The sequence below is a fragment of the Phyllostomus hastatus genome, unplaced genomic scaffold (genome assembly GCF_019186645.2).
Source record: "Phyllostomus hastatus isolate PE091 unplaced genomic scaffold, TTU_PhHast_1.1 phas_scaffold_78, whole genome shotgun sequence".
Taxonomy (NCBI): domain Eukaryota; kingdom Metazoa; phylum Chordata; class Mammalia; order Chiroptera; family Phyllostomidae; genus Phyllostomus; species Phyllostomus hastatus.
Genome location: NW_025334041.1, coordinates 107239991 through 107260806, shown reverse-complemented (window position 1 = coordinate 107260806; position 20816 = coordinate 107239991). Strand labels below are relative to the sequence as shown.

At 34.1% G+C, this 20816-nt stretch overlaps 1 protein-coding gene across 2 annotated transcripts in view; it reads left to right on the top strand.

The window, feature by feature from the left end:
* PPM1B (protein phosphatase, Mg2+/Mn2+ dependent 1B) overlaps positions 1-18763 on the top strand; it is a 60673-nt gene extending 41910 nt beyond the window's left edge. Inside the window, exons 4-6 of one of the 2 annotated variants that reach the window (XM_045827198.1) lie at positions 4683-4794; positions 5172-5229; positions 17020-18763. In XM_045827198.1, the coding sequence (XP_045683154.1) occupies positions 4683-4794; positions 5172-5229; positions 17020-17049 (200 nt within the window). In that variant the 3' untranslated portion in view covers positions 17050-18763. Of the gene's footprint in view, positions 1-4682; positions 4795-5171; positions 5230-15147; positions 16191-17019 lie in introns of those variants that run through there. The other variant, XM_045827197.1, reaches the window with a different exon arrangement.
* The last annotated feature ends 2053 nt before the right edge of the window (positions 18764-20816 follow it).

Sequence of the window (20816 nt, the reverse complement as noted above, 5' to 3'; positions counted from 1 at the left end):
TTTTAATAGTAAGTGAAGAATTCAGTGAAATTTTCCTAAGGTTATCATGAACACCAAGTGGTGTAATTCCAGTAACACTGATTTTTCCTTCCCAAGTTAATTACAAGAATACATTATCATATGTTTTCATCATACTGATAAAATTAACATTGGTGATATGAATGACTTATTTTTTTTACTTTTTATTTTGCAATAATTTTAATCTTAAAGTTGCAAAAATATTATAGAGAGCTCCCATGTACATGTTGTACCTTTTACCTAGATTACAATTACCTTTACCTAGATTCCCATTTGTTTACATTATAACTTGTTTTAATCATTTTTCTATATACTCCCTAACATACACTCTAGTTCTCTCTCTCTCTACCTCTGTCTCCCTGCCTCCCCTAGTTGGTTCAATTTTCTGATCCACTTGAGAGTAAGTTGCAGATAAGATATCTCTGTACTCCTTCATACAAAAAGGACAGTCTCTACATAACTATAGTACAGACATCAAAATTAGGAAGTTACCATTGATATCGTACTACCATTTATTCCATAGATTGCTATGACATTTCCCTGGTAGTTCCAGTAGTGCTTGCTGTTGGACGTAGTACTGCATTTTGCTGCTGAGCCTCTTTAGTCTCCTTCCATGTGAAAAAGTTGTATTGTGTTTTTCTTGTTTTTACTGACTGTGCTATTTTCAGTAGTATAGGTTGGTTAGTTACTTTGTAGAATGTCCCTCAGTTGGGGGTTGGCTGATGTTTGCTGTTCATATGATTTAGGTTATACATTGGCAGAAATACTCTAGAAGTGATGCTAGGTTCTTCATGCATCATTGTCAGGAGGCATGTGATATGGTAATCTTAACTTTCATCACTTCTTGAGACGTCTTTCAGGATCCTCCATTGAAAAGTAATAAATATGTTTGTTATGCTTACTAATAAGTATTCAGTAGGGAGATACTTGAGATTATGTTAATGAAAGCAGTTCCTTACTTTCTGGCATAGGTTCATTTTGTATTTCCCTGTACCAATCCTTGAATAAGCCACTTTGTCAATGACTTCTTTCTCTTTTTTAAACTTTTCTTTTTATTTAGTAATTGGGATTTGTACACTAGTTGTGCTGTTGGGGTGTTTCTGTTCCTATATCCTCAACAAAGAATAGAGGTACACACACACATTTATGTCTTTATTTCTCCTAACTTCTTCCTTCCTTCTTTTTTCCCTTTGCTCCTTTTTTCCTCCTTTCCTACTCTCCTTCTTCATCTGTTTCTCCCACCAATAACTCTAACTCCTGTATAGTACTGCAGAGTTCATTTTAGTTTTCTCATGTTATATTTTTTACTCCCTTCTACAGTGGTTCCTACTACTATTCAAACAAATCTTCTGTCACAACTAACTGCTTGGACAGCCCATGCTGGACCCTGCTGCTGTCACCACTGTCCTCTCTACCCCTGGGAATTTGCCTTGTTTGGCCCTGTCTGAAGTTTTGGGGGCTAAAAATCTGTTATTCAGGAATGACCGGGGGGAACTTTATCTTTAATGTAATTGCTGATATATTTGTGTTTAAATCTGCCATCCTATTTGTTTTCTTATGTCCCATCTATTTCTTTTTTCTCCATTCTTGCCTTTTGAATTGGTCAGCATTTTCTGTTTTAGTTTGTCCCTGCATTTGCTTATTAATTGTGCATTCTTTTAAAAATTCAGTTAGTGGTTACACGGATAGATTGAGAATGCATTAGAGATTATGACAAGGTCCCCAACTTAATGCTACTTTTGGATTTTATATGTTCTGTTTTTCAGATATAAAATTACTTTTTATGAAGTTATATCACTCATGTTTTCCTTGGTGTCATTCTTACAGAGTTCTTTCCTCAGTTCAAGATTACATATTGACCTGTATTTTCTCCCAAAACTTTTATGGCTTGACTTTTTAAAAAAATAGGAAATACGTTTGAGTGATAATCATTATGGTATGACCGGCTTATTGATTTTAGCTTCATAAGTCATGTGTTGGATATAGTAGCTATAGTAATGGGTGAGAGTTTTCAAATGTGTAATTACCATAGGAAAACTACATTCTTTTGCAGATTGCGTGGGGCAGATTTCTTGATGGAGTTTATCTTTTAATAGAGATCAATAATATTTTTTTTAAGTAGAAGAAAAGTCAAGTAGTAAGGAGGGAATAATAGGAATATTGGTTAGGAAGGTCTCTATGAGGAAAGACATTGGAGGGAAGTAATTTTATATGGGAGAGAGTGGCTGTCCTGGGGGGAGAGCATTCCAGACAGAGGGAGCAGCAGAGACCAAAGAGGGAATGTGCTTAGAGACAGCGGCTGGATTAGAATGAGCGGGTAGAAAAGTGGAAGACTTAGAATGGTTGCTGAGAAGCGGATTATGTATTTGGTTGGCCAAAACGTTCGTTTGTTTTTTTCTCATAAGATGGCTCCATTGGCACTTAGTTGTCTTTAACTTCATTCAGAACAGTTTTGTGAAATGTTTTCTGACAGCAGTCACATCAGCATACATTAAAAAACAAACAAACATCAAAATTGGTGAATTTTTGTGTAGCCATTTATATATAGAAGATGGAAGAAAATAAGCAACATTTTCGGCAGCTATACTTTATTATTTCAAGAAAGGTAAAAACGAAACTGAAACACAAAGAAAGATTTGTTCAGTGTATGGAGAAGGTGCTGTGATTGCTTAACGTATCAAAAGTTGTTTGTGAAGTTTTATACTGGAGATTTCTTGCTGGACAATGCTCCACAATCTGGTAGAGCAGTTGAAGTTGATACCAATCGAATCAAGACATTAATAGATAATCAGTGTTGTACCATGTAGGGGATAGCCAACATACGGAATATCCAAATCAATAAAGTTATTGGTGAAAATAAAAAATGTGTCTTTTATTTTACTGAAAAAACTAAACAGATTTTTTGGCCAACCCAATAGAGTCCTGGAGACCAAAATGAAGACTTTGTAGTTTATTCAAATGGGGATGGGAAGGTACTGGAAGATTTTGAGCACAAGAGTGACTTGATCTGAATTTTTCAAAGGATCTCTGTGGAGAAGAGATTGTAAAGAGGGGACAAGAGGGAAAGCCAAGAGATCAATTGGAATCATGTATTCACGTAGGTGACAGGCTATGGTGGGGGATTGGATGGCAGTAGCACTAGTGGAGGGGTGTGGAAACTCGTTTGTTCATAAAGTACTAGCCTGAAGTGGTTCTCGGGTGATTTTTGTCCTCCAGGGGACATGTGGTAATCAATGTCTGAAGACATTTTTGGTGTCATAACTGAGGAGGTGCCACTGGCATCTAGTAAGTAGAAGTCAGGGATGTTGCTTAATATTCTCCACTGCACAGGATAGCCTCCATGGCAAAAAATTGGCTGGTCTAAAATACCAGTCGTGCTGAGGTTGAGAAACCTGTTCTATAGAGATACATGTGTAAGGTAGAAAAATTACAGCCCTGTGTTCATAAAGCTTGCAGTCTGCAATAAACATTGTATGCAGTGGGAGTGTGTGGCAGTGCACCCAGTGTAGGCTTGTGAGAAAGTGATGTACAGAGTGGAAGAGTACAAGTTACCTGTACTTTTAAAAGGGTTGTTGGTTGGTTTGGCATAAAAAGTGTTCAAACTAAGGGGAAATTACGTAAGAAGATCTAGAAGTAGGAGAAGGCTTCTTTGAATAGAGCCTTTGGAGATTATAGGAGTAGGGCAGAATTGAATGGGAATGTGAAAGGTAAGTCTTCACATGGTCTTGTGACGCATGGTTAAACAATTTGTATTTTACTTCTTGAGAGCTGCTGAGGATATTGCTTTCTATTGTCTTGCTAGAAAGTTGTTGTTTGGTTTTTGCAGAGTTTATGTCTTGATACTGGCCAAATAATCATGTTTTAAAAATCTGTTTTCCATAAATTATAAATATAAATAGAACATGTAAGCCCTGGCTGGTGTAACTCAATGGATTGAGTGTGGGCTGTGAGTCAAAGGGTCGACAGTTTGATTCTCAGTCAGGGCATATACCTGGCTTGTGGGCCAGGTCCCGACTGGGGGCCACATGAGAGGCAACCACACATTGATGTTTCTCTCCCTCTCTTTCTTCCTCTCTTCCCCTCTCTCTAAAAATAAATAAACAAAAATTTTAAAATATATTTTAAAAATGGAACATGTAAATGTTTGATTTTGTTGTACGTATTAGCAAGTTCTGAATTTATTCTCCTGTTTTATTTTTAATAAATTACATAACTATTTAGGTGTTGAAAAACCTGTAAGACTTTGTAATTACTCTCCTTCAAATTTTTATCCATCCATTGCTTTTATTTTTCTGTAATAGTATTAATACATTTCATATTATTTTATATAAAATTAGATCAAAATGCCTTTTCCATGTAGCTGTGCTATGTTCATAGGCATAATTTTTAGTGATTATAAAGCATTTCACTAGTGACTGGCTATATCAAAAATTTTCTTTTCTTTTTAGACACTTAGTTTGTTCCAGACTTTGCTTTTATGAATAATGCTAGAATGAGCATATATATATGTAAATAACTTTTTATATTACCTTTTTTCATGTGATAGCAAGGTAAGTTTACTATTTATATTTTAACATAGGTACTACCAAATAGTAACTTATTTTACCTCTATTGGAATACTAAGTTATCACATTAATTTAGGAACTTTCTTTTAAAACCTACAGAAATTATGGAGAAGTCTGGTGAGGAAGGAATGCCTGATCTTGCCCATGTCATGCGCATCTTGTCTGCAGAAAACATCCCAAATTTGCCTCCTGGGGGAGGTCTTGCTGGCAAGTAAGTAGAACAAAAAGAACTAATTTTGAGTTTGTTTATAATGAATAATTAAATAATTTTGGGTAAGAAGTATATCAGTTACCTAAAGATGAAATGGTTTGATGGTTCTTTTACTAGAGTAGAATTCTAAAATTTTATCCAAAAGAGATTTTGTTAAAGGAATTATGTATCATATTCTGAGGATCAAGGTCCTAAATCTTTTTTTGATAATTGAGAGCAACTGTGTTGTGCAGATCAAATTCTGAGTGAAATGTAGAAACTGGTCTTGGCAAGTAGTTTTTGTGGCAGTTAATTTTTGTTATGTCAAGATGCAGTATTATTTTAAATACTCGGGTTTAATAATTGTAATTAATAAAACTAAAGTATTTTTTTTTCAGGCGCAATGTTATTGAAGCTGTTTATAGTAGGCTGAATCCACATAGAGAAAGTGATGGGGTAAGTTTTGTTTTATTAAGCATTTTAATAATTTTATAATATAAATATTACTAGGTATGAATATATTCACATGATGAAATCTGTAGTAAGTTATTACTGCTTTTCATTTTAAGGAGTCAGTTAAAGTTTAAGGAAATGAATTGAAATGGAGGTAGAGGTAAAGTTCTATTTTGTAGGTAGGTTTGCTGTCACTTGATGGGTATCAAATACCTTTTTGTTCAAGCTCTGCTTATTTCCCCCCTGTATGTCTGCCTTCTCTTTTCCTTCTCCCTAAATCTTAATTTTGAGGCAAAGAATGTGCTTTTAAAAGTCTTAATTTCTCACCCTGGCTGGATATAGCTCAGTTGGTTTAGAACATCATCCCCATACGCCAAGGTTGCGGGTTTGATCCCTGTTCAGGACATACACATAAATCAGCTAGTGAACATATAAATAAGTGGAACAGACTGATGTTTCTCTCCTTTCTTCCTTCCTTTTTCTCTAAAAATAATTCAAAAAATTATTAAATATCTCAGTTTTTCCTTTGGCAGACTTCTACCATCACTAGAAGTTAGTGATAGTGAATGAGTTGTTATTTTACTTATTTTTAAAATTTTATTTATTGATTTTATTTACTTATTTTTAAAGAGGGGGGAGAGAGAAAGAAAGGGAGAGAAGCATCAAAAGTGTGCTTGCCTCTCATGCACCCGGCACTGGCAACCCTTTGTTTTGCAGGCTGGTTATTTATTGATTTTAGAGAGAAACATCGATTTGTTTTTCTTTTTATTGATGCATTCATTGGTTGACTCTTGTATGTGCCCTGACTGGGGAGTGAACCCACAGCCTTGGTGTGTGGTGCCGATGCTCTAACCAACTGAGCTTCCCGGCCAGGGTGAATGGGTTGTTACCTTAATGACCAGACTTCTCAGTGCCCCTGTGTGCCCAGCTGGATATCTGAGGGTAATTTCTCTTTCTAATCTTACTGTGCTGTGGGTTTATGTGTTTAACTGACATCACCGTTGTTTGTTGTGCCCTCTCGTGTCTCACAGAGCAAATCTCTATCCCTTTACCTCCCTTTGAAATATTGATAAGCTGTCCACTACTCTGTGTAGTTTTTGTTTGTTTGTCTGTTTGTTTTATGGCTTGTTTTATTTTAGGGTTAGTGCCAGGAGACAAAACAATGTCTTTTTAAAATTGCCCTAAATTTCAAAATCACTAATTCAAATAAGTACCTTCTCACAGTATTTTTAAGTTTTTGAACATCTAAAAATGAATAACTTAATTTTTCACACGTATGCTTCAAAGAATTAAGGGAGCCAAACTTAGTAATGGAACTTGTTGAAAGGAATACACTCACCCTCCAGTCTCCAGCTTCTCTTGGCAGGCCTTGAGAGAGACATCAGCCACTGGTAGTAATTATGTAGCATCTCAATTGCGTTATTTTCCAGGGTTCTTTATTGCACAGCAATTTCATATGATTTTTTTTTTCTTCACAATGAAAGTGTACTGTCGGGAAATTCTACAGTTAATACATTCAGTGGGTTGAACATACGTGATACTATATATTGATAACAGCAGAATTTGTGTCTTGGTCTAGAGCAGTGATTCTGAGTCTTTCTTTGTGGCAGTTACCTCAGAATATTAAGAATTATATCCAAAGCTATGAAAATTAATTTTAAAATAAGGATATATCATGTGATACATTTAGAAAATTCCAGATCAGACAATTGATAGGACATTAACATAACTAAAAACAGGCAATTGGGAGGTGAAGAGTGTCTTATACCTCTTTAGCAAGATTATAGGTTCCCCATAGCACCCACACCATGGTTAGAAGAAGTAAGCCCTCAACAGGTTAGTTATGGATTCATTTATTAGCGATAGAAGTACTTCTGTTTTCTCAGGTATTTGAACTGCCACCCCAGTTTGTAATCTTAAAAAAATTATTATACCTTCCTGAATTTCTTGCTCTCTCATAAAGTTGGCTTTGTCTCCAAACAAGATTTTTACAATGTCTTATAATACTAAAGTTCTGTTTAATATATATCAAGGATTTCTAAACTTTTTTAAAAATAGAAAATACTTATATATAACTTTATAGATAGTAAATATAAATAGGCAACCGAACCTTGAAGCTGAGGGGAAATGCTCAGGATATGAAACTTGCTCTGAGTATGATTATTATATGACTATCTAGTATGATTATTATGTGAATTAAGGAGATGCATATTTGATTTCCTTTAGATATAAGCACTGTGTTTATACCAGCATATCAAACTTCATCAAGTCTACTGTGTAATGAATTGATGTAGGGAGAAGACTACAAAACATAAGGCATGGCCCCATCCCTATTCTAAATGTAGCTTGCAATGTAGTAGATATAAATGCACAAGAGTTAAATAATAATACTTCCAATCATTTAGTAAAGAATCAAAAGAAATGACAATCTGGACTGTGAGTTAATTGCCATGTGAATTGTATAAGGACTGCTGGGAAAATCAGATCTTCAGAGAAAAGGTAGGCTTTGAAGAATGATTTGCATGGCAGAAATGAAAGGAGGAGGACAATAGATAGCTCGAGTGGAGGGAGGAGCCAAGAACAAAATATAAACTATGTTTGAAGGAAGTGACATGATTTTGAGTGGAATACAGAACTGCTATGGTGAAAAACAAGAAATTAGGATATCAGAGTATTTTCTAAGAGACTTGGAGAAGACTTTCAAACTTTTATATTTTAAATTAAGGTGCCACCATATATTTGGAGCATAAGAATGACAGGCTTAAAGGAATATCTGGTATTTTAATCTCTTAGAAACATGTGCAGTATTTGATGAAAGATGTTGGACTTTAGGTAGTTGTGAAATAATTGCAGAGATCAGATGATAAGTACAAATTCACTATAGATATATGGATTAGAGAATTCCCTTTTCACTATGAAAATTGGCTTGCAGCCCAGAGACTTATTTTGGGAAACATTATTCTTTCAGAATGATCATGACCTTAGAAAAATGTTGAACCGTAACTACAAGTAGTAGAGATATACTAAAAAATACAAAAGAAACAGAACAAATGAAGGAGTTACAGATGTTGAGTTAAATTATTAGCTCGTGACCTACTGTAGCAGCGAATTAGGCACAGATGTGCTTCACACACGCTCCTCAGATCTGTGCCGTGGGGAAGATGCTACCAGGAAGTAGAGCGTGGCAGGGACCAGTAGTTAACCTGCAGAATAGGAGAGACTAAAGTGTGCTAGAAACTCAAAGGAGATATGAGTGTTGGGATGCATTATAAAAGTTAAGCTTTTAAAAATAACAAGACTTCAAAGAATAATGCTAGTCATAGTGAATCAGAGGTACATTTAGATTCCTAAAGTGTCTACTTTGTATCATAGAATTGTTCTAAGTGCCTATAAGGGATACCTTTAGAAATAGGGATTCATTCATTTTTATTTATTAAAAACAACCTTTGTGTCAGTATTCAAAAAGCTGAGTTGAATATACGTAAGAAATTAAGTCATTACAATATATTAAGAAAGTTCACTATTTAGGATAATCTTATTAAGTTTACTAAATGTATTTCGTAGTTCAACTCTTTGGAATATAAGCAATATTGATATTTTCCCAGCTTTTAAAATCAAAGTCTATGGAAAAGAGTCTAGAAGAAATTCTTAATCAAGGAGTTCATGATTCCCCCAAAAGTTTTTGCAAGTATATTTATGTATGTTCAAACATATTTAAAATAATTTTTTTCCTGAATCCTCACCCAAGGATTTTATTACTTTTAGAGCAAGAGGAAAGGAGAGAGAGAAATGTCGATGTGAGAGAAACATAGGTTCGTTGTCTCCCGAAGTGCGCACCTGGACAGGGGTTCTGTGCCCTGATTGGAAATTGAACCTGCAACCCTTAGGTTATGGGACAGTGTTCTAACCAACTGAGCCACACTGGCCAGGGCATACATATTTTTTAAATTATGATTTTGTCTAAGATTTTCATAAGTTCCTCAAAGGAGTCTGTGACCCTGAAAGAATAATTGCTTATAAGAATAAAAGTACATTTTGACTCTAAGGTATTCTTATATTAGGCAGAGCTCTTAGTTCACCCTCCTTTTCTTCTTGTAAAATGCTAGTTTGTGTTTTTTTTTCTCTTCCAATCCATGTCCATGAACTAGTTTGTGTTTTATAACTAGAATATAAGTTCTGTAAGATGAGAGACTTCGTCTGATTCACTTATGGCTATAATCCCAGTACCTACAGCAGTGCCTGGCTGATGGTGAGAGCTCAATAAATACTTGTTAAATAAGAAATCTTTCCTCCCTTGCTTTCTCCCTCCCTGCTCCTCTCTCTGAAAATAAATAAATAAAATCTTAAAAAAATAATTATAGTAAAGCCCTGGCTGGTGTGGCTCATTGGATTGAGTGCTGGTCTGTGAACTGAAGGGTCACCCATTGGATTCCCACTCAGGGCACATGCCTGGGTTGTGGGCCAGGTCCCCAGTTGGGGGGGTGTGAGAAGCAATTGATTGATGTTTCTCTTGCATATCAATGTTTCTCTTCTTTTAGTTCTTTCTCCCTTCCCCTCTCTCTGAAAATAAATAAATAAATCTTTTTTTAAAAAGAAATATTTCTATTCACTTCTAGTACTTGCTTGCTAAGACTACCCTTCAGTCATATGTTTAAAAAATAATTCGAGGTTGCTAATTGGTATGAAAGTGTATTTTCAGAGCTTTATATTTTCCATGGGAAAATGTTATGTTCTTCCCTCAAAGAGGACTTCTAATGCTTTTAAATTAGTATATCACTGATCAAGTAGCTATATAAGTAAGGACTTATATTTACCCACCTCCTATGTGCCAAGCCCTATACATACATACATATACATATACATATACATATACATATACAATTATAGGCAATCTCCTGAACACCCTTTTTATATAAGACTAAGAATCAGTGAGATGAAGTAGCTTACCCAGGTCACAAAGCTAAATAAATCACGTAGCCAGTTTTGGATCTAAGAGTAGCTCCCTGAACTTCTCTTTACACCTTTCATGCTGCCTCTCTAAGCTATTTTGAGACTATATAAGTTTTTGTACCCTGCTGCTGTGTGTCACCCAAGAAAAATCATTTTATAAAGTTGTTGAAAGTCAGCAGTCAAGTCCAGTGTTTTAATCCATTACTTCGAATTTAAATACACATTTTTATTTATCCCCGAGATACAGAAAAATTTTAAGGCATTTGGATTTTTGAGGAGAGGAATGATAACAGCAAAAGCCCCAAAGACTCTCCCTCCATACTCTTTTTGCATCAAGTGTTATATACAGTTTTCTTTTTTATTTTATTTCAGATAGATCAGTTACAGTAAAGATAGGCTGCTTGTTACATTTTTATATCACAATCTTAGAACTTTATGAACAGTAGATTTTTGTAAATTCGTGTTTACTTTTTCAATGGGGAAAGCATTTTCATGGAGACAACCTATACAGTACTTGAGAACGTGCTAAGTATAATCACTATTTCTTAAGGTATGATTTGACATACCACTTCTTAGCTGTGTGGTCTTGACCATTTTAAGCAAATCTCTAAAATTGTTTCACACTGATTAAATTTTACATAATCCTTGCAAATCACATCTAACTTACTAGGTTCTTCGATGGTCATTCTTAGTTGTGTCTCACAAAGTCACATTTCAGAATCTTTAGTTCTAAAAGTTTTTTTTAGTTGACAAGCAGGGCATAGGACCTCACAAAAAACTCAACATATACTAGCATAGTAAATACCCTAGTATCCTTTACTTTCCTCTATTGTTTTAGCTATTCTTTGAAGAACTTTCCTTATAGCAACTCCATTTCTTAATGCTGAAATTAATATTAACTAGTAAAATTTTATTTTTAAAATATGCTTAGATTTTCCCCCCCTTTTTGCTCTATGCTTGATATATGTAGATTCCCATGTCTTCCTGGGTATAAGACAGTATTTTCATAATGAGAGGTTTGATTTTTAAGTTGAGTTAGTCAAGGTAATTGTTAAACCTTTCAAACAAAAACTGAGAAAAATGTTCTAAATTCCCATCTCCATAATTGCCTTACTTTTATTTTGCGGAATAATTTTAACTGTCCTATTTAATATGATTTTTTGTCCTGTAATTACATTAATCTTTCTGTATCAAGAAAATACATTATCTACTTCAATATGAAATGATTTGTGGTCTAGTTCTACAGTAATTTTAACCAGTATTTACTTAGTAAGTTTATATGGGGCACTTACTATGCAAAGACTGTTACTTACCCTAATGTACTCAGCAAACAGTCAGAGGGACATTGATGTTAATTACACCTGTACATAAATCTGAGCTCTGTCAGTTACTTGTATTGTCACCCTGACAAATACCTTAAATCTGAGACATAAAAATTAGGGTTGCAGTGCCTATTACTTAGAGTACCTGTGAGGATTAAATGAGTTCATGTATATAAAGTTCTTAGCACAAACATTAATTTTCCTTTCCTAGAGGGTAGGGAGGATACAGAAAGTAATATGAAATTATCTTGAATTCAGTGAGCTAATGGAGATACTTGTGAACAGTTGCAAGGTGAATTAATTGCTATATTAGATGTGTATACATGGATGCTATGAATGTATGAATTCAGGTAAAGAAGGTACAGCTAAGTAATAGATAGGTTCCTTTTTTGATATTAATGAAACTCCATAGGAGGGTTATGTAACATAACTTTGAAGAATCAAATGAAATGGCTGGGGAAAGCATTTTGTCCACCTATCATCTATCCAGTACAATAGGGAAACACAATTTGCTTTAAGATAAAATGACTTTTAAATGTGGTTAATAGCTGAAGTTCTTTTCAATTCAGTGGTTCTGTGATGCCAGCCATTGTAAATCCATCCCTACTTAATTTACAGGTTTGGTTTTATGTGTTTTTTTTGTTTGTTTGTTTGTTTTTTTTTAAAGAACTGCTTCTGAACTGCTGCTAGTAACAGCAGTGCACAGAAATGTAGATGATTACTGTAATAAGAAAGGTGTCAGGTGGAGAGTGAGATGCACTTCTCCTTTGAGCCTACCAAAATTAACTGAAACACAACTAATATAACAGCCTTTGATCCAACCTTTTCAGTAAGTTCAAGTAAGTAGAGTTACGGGTGTCCAACCTTTTGGTACCTCTGTACCACACTGTAGTAAGAAGAGTTGTCTTGGACCACACATTAAATATATTGTGACACATAATCACAAAAAATCTAATGTTTCAAGTAAATTTACAATGTTGTGCTGGGCCACATTCACAACCATCTTGGGTTGCATGTGGCATTGGGCACCCCTGGCTGTGGTCCTGAACCTTGTTTATCAGAATCACCTGTCAGGCTTTTTTTTTTAATTATTATTTTATTATAAATCACCCCAACTCACTGAATCTGGATATCATGGGATGGAACTTTGGCATCTGTATACGTAATTTTTAAAAGCCTCGCAGGCAATTCTGCTGTGAAAACCAGGGTTGACCATCACTTTAGCTGTGTGTAAGTCCAGTGCCCGACTGAAGCAGATTTTGTTTCAATGTCAGGAAAAAAAATAGAAGTTTTCTATTTATATATAAATAGGGAGTTTTTATTTTGATATTTTCTTTTGGGAATGGGGTAGTTTTATGCCCTTCATTACAAGTTCTTTGTCATACACCAGTAAGTAGGAAATTGCCTTTTGGAAGACCTGATTAAAGACTGATAAGGTTTATGATTAGCAAGCACTGATCTCATTGTTCCATCTTAATTAACCTTTCCTAAAAAGATTCAAATGAGAAACTTTATTTAAGGAAACCTGTTTATTTAATACAGAAGGAAAGGTAAATACAAAAGATCTTAACAGAGAATATATTTTATTATGTTCTCGCCACACACATTTTCCTAATTTAAAAAAAAGTTATTTTGACAGTTAATATGCCTGATGTAGAAAATTGGAGACTTTAAAGAAAACAAAGCATCTGTAACTTCGTTGTCCATCATGATCATTCACACAGGGGTGGGCGAAAGTGGGTTTGAATTCAGCCACCTCAGGAGACACTGGGGCTGACCCAGGCAGGTCACTGAAATTCCGATGTGAATAATGAAGGCCGGCTAATGGAGCAGTTACGAGATTGTACCTGAGTGCACTGTGCCGTTATGACATTCTTTTGAGTTAATGCGATAATCAAAACCTGCATGTCTTTTGTCCACACGAACAGCTGTCAGCCCACTTTTGCCCAGCCCTGTGCATTGCTGTGCTGCTTTTCCACCCAGGCAGCTACATATGATATCCCAAAATGAACAGGTACACAGTCCTGTGTACATACACTATCCAATTATTATCTTTTGCTTTTTGCCCCAAGGGTACTTTTTATTAAAAAGTGTTCAAGTACTCTCTTTTTTCTAGTAAGCATTGTCCTTTATTGTGTGGTTATATTAGTATTATCTTTGTCATAGAATTATAGAGTAACAGTCTTCAAAGATGTTTAAGAATTTGCGTCAGGTCGTCTATATTAGTAACCATTTTTGTATTTCATTTTCCTAACATGATAAAAAGTTTCAGAAGTTTTCTTACAGAAAAATCGAAATGAGCATAGTGAAGACCTTCTACCTAGAGTCAACAGTTCGTAGTATTTTGCCGTGTTTACAAAGCGTGCATGTATACACTGCTTTTTTTTTTTTGACTGATTCTTTTGACAACAAATTGCAGACATCATAGTATTTCATCTCTAAATATTTTGGCATGCACCTCTTAAGAATGAGGACATTTATTTTTCTACATAAGCATAATGTTATAACTAAGGAAAGTAATAATAAATTTAATAATGTAATTTAATATCGAGTACATATGTTCTCAGTTATCCCTAGATTGTTGATTATAATTGTTATTTTGTGCCATGGTCTAATCTGATTATTAGGTTACCATTCAAGCATATTAAGCAAGTCTTTAATCAAGCCCCTGTTTTTTCCCCCGTTGACACTGAATATGAGGATTCTGAGCCCGCTTTTTATACAGTGTCCTACCTTCAGGATCATGCGACTGTTTCCTTGTGTCCTTTAACTCGATCGTCTATTCTCTGTTTCCTGTAAACTAGGAATTAGCTTTATTAGATTTATATTAAACATTTCTGGCAAAAATGCAGGATGTGGCTCTGTATTCCCTAATTCTCACATCAGGAGGCACATTATTTAAGATTGTCTGGCTTTTACTCTTTCAGCTTAACTGTGATCAGCTTGGATGTTAGAGCTTGTTCTGCTAACAAGATTAAGTAGCTAGTATTGTTGAAACCTGTAAATTTCCCAAAATTTATTAAAGTATAAAAGGATTAGAAGTTTGCTATTCATACCGTATTACAGTGTTTAAAATAATTCATCTGTTTTTACAGATGTTTTATTAAACTCTTCAAAGATACATGTAAATAAAATTTTTAGCCATGAACACTTTAATATTTCCCAGAAATCCAGTTGGAGTTTGTGTAGTTTGACATTTTCTATCTCCTATCTAACCTGTCATTTAGAAGAAATGATGGAGAAACTAATGTTCTAATGGCCTGCTTTTCTGTCCTGTCCTATTGCTTTACACACTAATTTTCTTTTATCCTAAGTCATGATAGCCAATTGTATTTTTAAGTAAGTCAGTTTTATTTAGGAAATGCTTGTGTTGCTGTTGAATTCTAATACAGTAAACTTCAGCTTAAACTTCAAATTACAATGTAAAATAATACAAACAAGTTAATGGTAATTTGCTAAAAATAACGAGATATTTCAATTGGAAATTTTTATTATTTGACACAAGACTTAATACTTATTTAATAAAATGTTCTCATGCTTAGACTATGTTACTCTTGGTAGAAAAACAAGTGTTTTGCTGTGATGTTTTGAAATACATGTGATATCCTAGTTTGTCTACTGACACTGGGGTCTTGAATCTTAAAAAAAGGCCTCCGATGAAGCAGAGGAAAGTGGATCACAGGGAAAATTGGTGGAAGCTCTCAGGCAAATGAGAATTAATCATAGGGGAAACTACCGACAACTTCTGGAGGAGATGCTGACTAGTTACAGGCTAGCTAAAGTAGAGGGAGAAGAAAACCCTGCTGAAGAACCAGCTGCTACAGCTACTTCTTCGAACATTGATGCTGGAAACCCAGTGACAATGCAGGAAAGCCAAGCTGAATCCAAAAGTGATCTTGCTGGCTTAGACAGCTGTAATGAAGATGCAGGGACAAGCATGGGTGGTGAAAACATATGACTTTGTGGTAATATTTTTGTGATCTTTGGTTTGACGGTTTTTACTTAGGAAGTGTAATGTATGCATTTATATAACATTTTTCTTATTTGAATCTTGGTAAACTAGTTTTATTATCATCACATAGCCTTGTTTTTTAATGAGGCCTTTGCATACACCTTTATCAGATAGTTTAAAATCGACTTTTACAGTACTTTGAACTTAATAAAATTATGTCATTTCATATTGTATGCCAGAAATGAGGCTACCAGTTATTAAAGTCAGTAAATTCATACTAGATAGCATTAAAGATTATTGATTAGCAAGATTATAATATGTTGTGGAAAGACTTGTTAATGTAGAAGTATACTGTTTCATATTATTTTACATTTTAGTATACTCAGAGTTAGCTTTGTAATAAATTTGTATTTTCTTTAGTGATTTTAGTTCTTTAAACAATGGCAGATGTGACCTGTAATGTTTTTTTCAAGAATGATTATTGGTGTGTTCTTTGACTTGTTTGTATTTTACATCTCTGTAGTTTTATTTCTAGAAGTTCTGAGCTATTGGATGTGTGGTTAATTTTTCTTTCTGTGTATTCTTTATGAAAAATAATTTTTGGAAATCCTGTGTATTATTCATATAGCATTGGTTTGTATTTCTGTATAGCCTAACTACATACATCAAAATGTATGTCGACTAAGTGTTCAGAATGAAATTATAAGTGTTTAAGTCCAAATAAAGCACATGATATGGAATAATCTGTGCATGTTGTACTTATTTTTAAAAAAATTAAGACAGTTTTGTTATATTGGAAAAATACCCATTAGGAGTTCATTTGTATTTATATAAAACTTAGAAAACTTTTGGCTTGGCTTTTCTTCATTAACTAAAAAAGAAAAAAGACTTTGAGAAGTCTTACTTAAAGAAAATCTAGTCTGTTTCTTACTCCCTTTTGTGGTACAAAATACTAATCTTTGGGCAGAGTGAACACACACAGACTTGTCAGAAAATTGCCATCCTGGGCATTTTAAAGATCACAGGACTGTCAATATTGCTCTGTTTATCAGATATTAATAAATGCAAGAATTACAGGGTATTTTAAATAGTGGCTGATGGGAGTTTTGTTTTTATTTTAAGTACAGATATTAGTTGTGTGGGAAATTTTTTTAAAACAATTATTTTGTGACTGTAGGTCATTAACTTTTCTTCTTCATATTTATATTTATCATGTGTCTGAAGTTGCTTAAGGTACCATTAAGTTGAAACTTTGGAATCTTCTAAGGTAGCTGATGTTTTGATCTACTTTTTCCAGTGCCGGAATACTTTTAAGTGATTTAAAAGGAAGGCATTTGGTGGAAAGGGGAGGGGAAAAGAAACCCAACCAGGTACCTATCTGTGTTAGATAGATCCATGTGTATATACACACACAATGTACAGTGCACACGCCTCTCTGTAAACATTCCTTTTCGAACAAAGAAATGAAGGTAATTTGTTCATCTAATTTTGTTTTCTTTTGAAATTCAATCCAATCTGGAAGTGGTGTAGGTAAATAATAATAATATTCTTCCTTTTTTCTTCCTGTAGGGTGCTGGAGATCTAGAAGACCCATGGTAGCCTTATAAACTTCTAAAATGCTTTTGATTCTGAAAATTGGGGCAAAAACTTTTAATCACAATTTTCTTCAATACAAGGGAAAAATATTCTTGTGGATTCCCAACGTTTTGTGATATGAGCAGAAAATCATTAGCATTTCCCATCATTTGTTCATATTGTGTTTTCTGATAATTGCCACTTGTAGCATTGCCTGTACTACAGTATTTTTGCCAACCTCAGGCATACTGGTTACATCTGTGTTGAACTTTTGGCCCTAGAAACCAACAGTTAATTTCATCACAAATAACGTTTGTGCCTGAGGTGCATGGGAATATAGTTAGCTGTACTCTGAAGATACATTATGTTTTTTTTTTTAAACAAGACACACAACATATAAGCATGTAAAAGTAAACAATTGTATGAGATGTTCTTTTTTTCAGTTCACCAAGTTGAAAGCCTTTTGCAGCTCTGTGGCTTGAAATTTCATTTGAGCAATTTACTATAGGGTATATATTTATTATTAATGGTTATTTAATTTCTTTTCCAATTTTACCTGTATTACCAAACTGGGTTCTCCATGTCCACATTGTAATGTTGCCTGCTTTGAGATAAGTGTATCTGGCAATAATACTATAAACCCTGACAAATTTTATGCACGTATCTACTTCATCCTTCCACTCTCACTAGAAAATCTTTGAAACCAAATGGATTAATTTATGGCTATTTATAATTTGCTTTGACATCTCACTGCTGCAAATTTTTTAAATGATGAGATTTGCCTTTATAATGTAAATTGTGATTTTGGTTTTACATGTGGTTTTCTATAGTTTTAATTTTTCAGCTTTTAAGATACAACAAGTTTTGTGTAATTTGGTATAATTTTTAATTGTTTACATTATTTTAAAAGCTCAGAATATCACATTGAAATATGACTATAAATACATTTAAAATTATCTATTTTAGATCTAAGGAAATATTACAGAGATATTTTCATGGGTTCAGTAACCCCTTTCATTTTATAACATTGGGCACGGTACAGAGTGGCTGTCACATAAGGTACTTGAAGATTATTAATTTAATTCTATTTTTACAATAACCTTGAATTCTTGAATTCTTTTTGAGTTTTGCATGTATCCAATTAATGCTGAACATGAAGAGTTAAAATATTTATCTAAAAGCTATGGGAGTAGGAGAAGCAATGAATGTATCCATTTGTACATGGTTTACATGTGGTGGATGCTTTGTAAACATTTTCCTGTATGTTTAAATTGTGTTTCAGCAGGATGTAATTGCCCTTGTGTATAGTTACAATGAGTCATCATCTGGTCCTGTGTGAAATAGAATTCATGGTATTTTCTGTAACATTTTCCTGACGCTGTTTCCGGGGAGTCACACATTTGAATACAGATGGCTTCCTTGATCATTTGATTTATTGTGCACCTGATTTTTGGTCTACAAAGAATTATTGCCACAGTATATTTTATTTATTCTTTAGATTTTAGCCTTGTAAGTTAAAGTGCTTTACATGATGACGTTAAAAGCTATTTGTCCCTTTACTGGGTTTGGGGGGCTGTTAAAAGATAGGGAATGAAGAATGCAAAATGGTTTATTGTTCAACTGTCCACTCTGATCCAATCCTGTACTGATAGTACCTTTCCAGTATGATATTGTGATGTTTCATACACTGCAGTGAACATAACCAACTTGTTGCCTAAATAAAGAATTGATAAAAACAGTGTGACACATTACTATTTGGTATGATTTTTAAAATAAAAGTCCAGTTTTGAATGTTACTTTAAACATTTTATATAGTTAAAATATTATGAAGTGTTTCATATGGAACTGTGTAGGTGAATTATAATTCCAGGGAAGAATTAACCAAACTAAGAGGATAATACTAATTAAACCTTTCTCTATTCCCATAACATTTTTATACCACTTTTAAAAAATCTTTCTCTGGTAGTTTAGTGGCCCTTGAAATATAGATAACACGTGAGTCAGCAAAAGGAAAACTTATTTAGTATTTACTAATATCAGTTTACTAGTCCGCCTCTTCTCAAATATTTTGGTATCAAGAACTACTTATAGTCCTAAAGGCAGAAGATCCCAAAGAACTTTAGCTTTTGTGGGTTACATTTATTGATATTTATTGCATTCGAAAAGAAAACCATTCCCTGTTAACATAAACAGCATTGTTTTATAAAAACAAAATTATTTTCCAAAACTAAAGAGTGCTGGCTTTCGTTTTGGAAATCGGCTGGATTTTTGTATCTGCTTCTGCATTCAATCTGTTGCAGTGTGACTCTTTGTTTGAAATACATGAAGAAGTCTGGCCCCACACACATAGTATTTGAAAGAGTGTTTCAGTAGCTTCAGGTAATGGCAGATATTCCTGTTTGATACATTATCAAAATTTCAGAATTGGTAGTTTCTTGAAGGTTATTTGCAGTGTGAGATCTGGAACTATTAACTCAGCTTTGTACTATGTTACATTAAAATCTGTTTGATCTGTCCTGCAGTTTGGATGGATCTTCTACTTTTTCATGATTTAAAAACATGCATTAAGTCATTTGGAAAATACTGTCAGTGTTCATCGAATTATGCAGTTCTTTAGAATATCAACATGTTACTATGCAGTACTTAAAAGTTTTTGGTTAATGTTAAACTGATACCTTGAGAAAAATTTTAAATGTTGGGAAGCTGCCAAGCTCATGGTGATGGATACAGATTTTTTTAAATTCTAATTTTCATTTGGAAGGTGACATTTTATCATTGACAACAAATATTGTCAGTTGCTTGCTTCACTCATTTTAGAGAAAATGTCTGCTGAATAACCGTAGTCTATCAGTCTCTCTTTCAAGTAAAAGTTGCGCTCCACAAAGAGTGGGTGGTTCAGGGCACGTCTCGAATAATAGCCTGAAATAACCGCTGTACTCCGCATGCTGCAGAACCAGCACTCCCCACTGCACCATATAGGCCATTAAAAAGAGGTGAACTCAAGGATACAGTTGCAATGAAATTAATTATTACTGCTTAAGATGTTAACTGAAACGGGCCGTTTCCCCCTTTTTCTTTGGGAGTGTAGGAATGAAGGTACAAGAACAGCTAATTTGGTTGGTGCTGTTTTTAGTTGTGCTCAAGTGCCTGCAGTTGAACCCACTGTTTCTTTTGCACAATCAGTGCAATCATGAGTACTTCGAAAAAGAATAAGTATTAGTATTATTGATAAGAAAATAGTTTTGGTTTCATATACCTCCTTTAAAGTTCCCCTCGATTCCATACTTTCAGAATTGCTGTCCTCCTTTTGGTGACTGTCTGTTTGTTTATTCCAAACATCACAGTGTAATAGTAAGTGAATGTTAAGATAGACAAATGTGACAGAATTTACTTGGCAGGGTAGGGGAGGAGGGTATTATTGTTATGCTGAAACTTAGAAAGATGAAGGTGGAATCTTGAGCATTGTACTTTTTCTCTTAGAATGTTACTTCCATGCGTCTCAACCTGGAAAACTCATGATTCAAGGTTAAACTTAGCAATAGAGTTTGGTTTTTGAATGGCATGTATTTGCGTCATTTTAATCTTAGAGCTCTTCAATTACTATAGATTTGTGTTATTAAAAAGAACTTACTTCTGATAGAATTTTTAATCTATGTTTTAAATAAAATTATTCTACTGTTGGCTGAGACATCACATCAGGTTGACCAGATAAAGATGGGACTTTTTAATAATTGAGTGGACCAGGACTTTATTCTGAAGGGGTTTTTTGTTGTTAGATTTTTCAGTTTTCT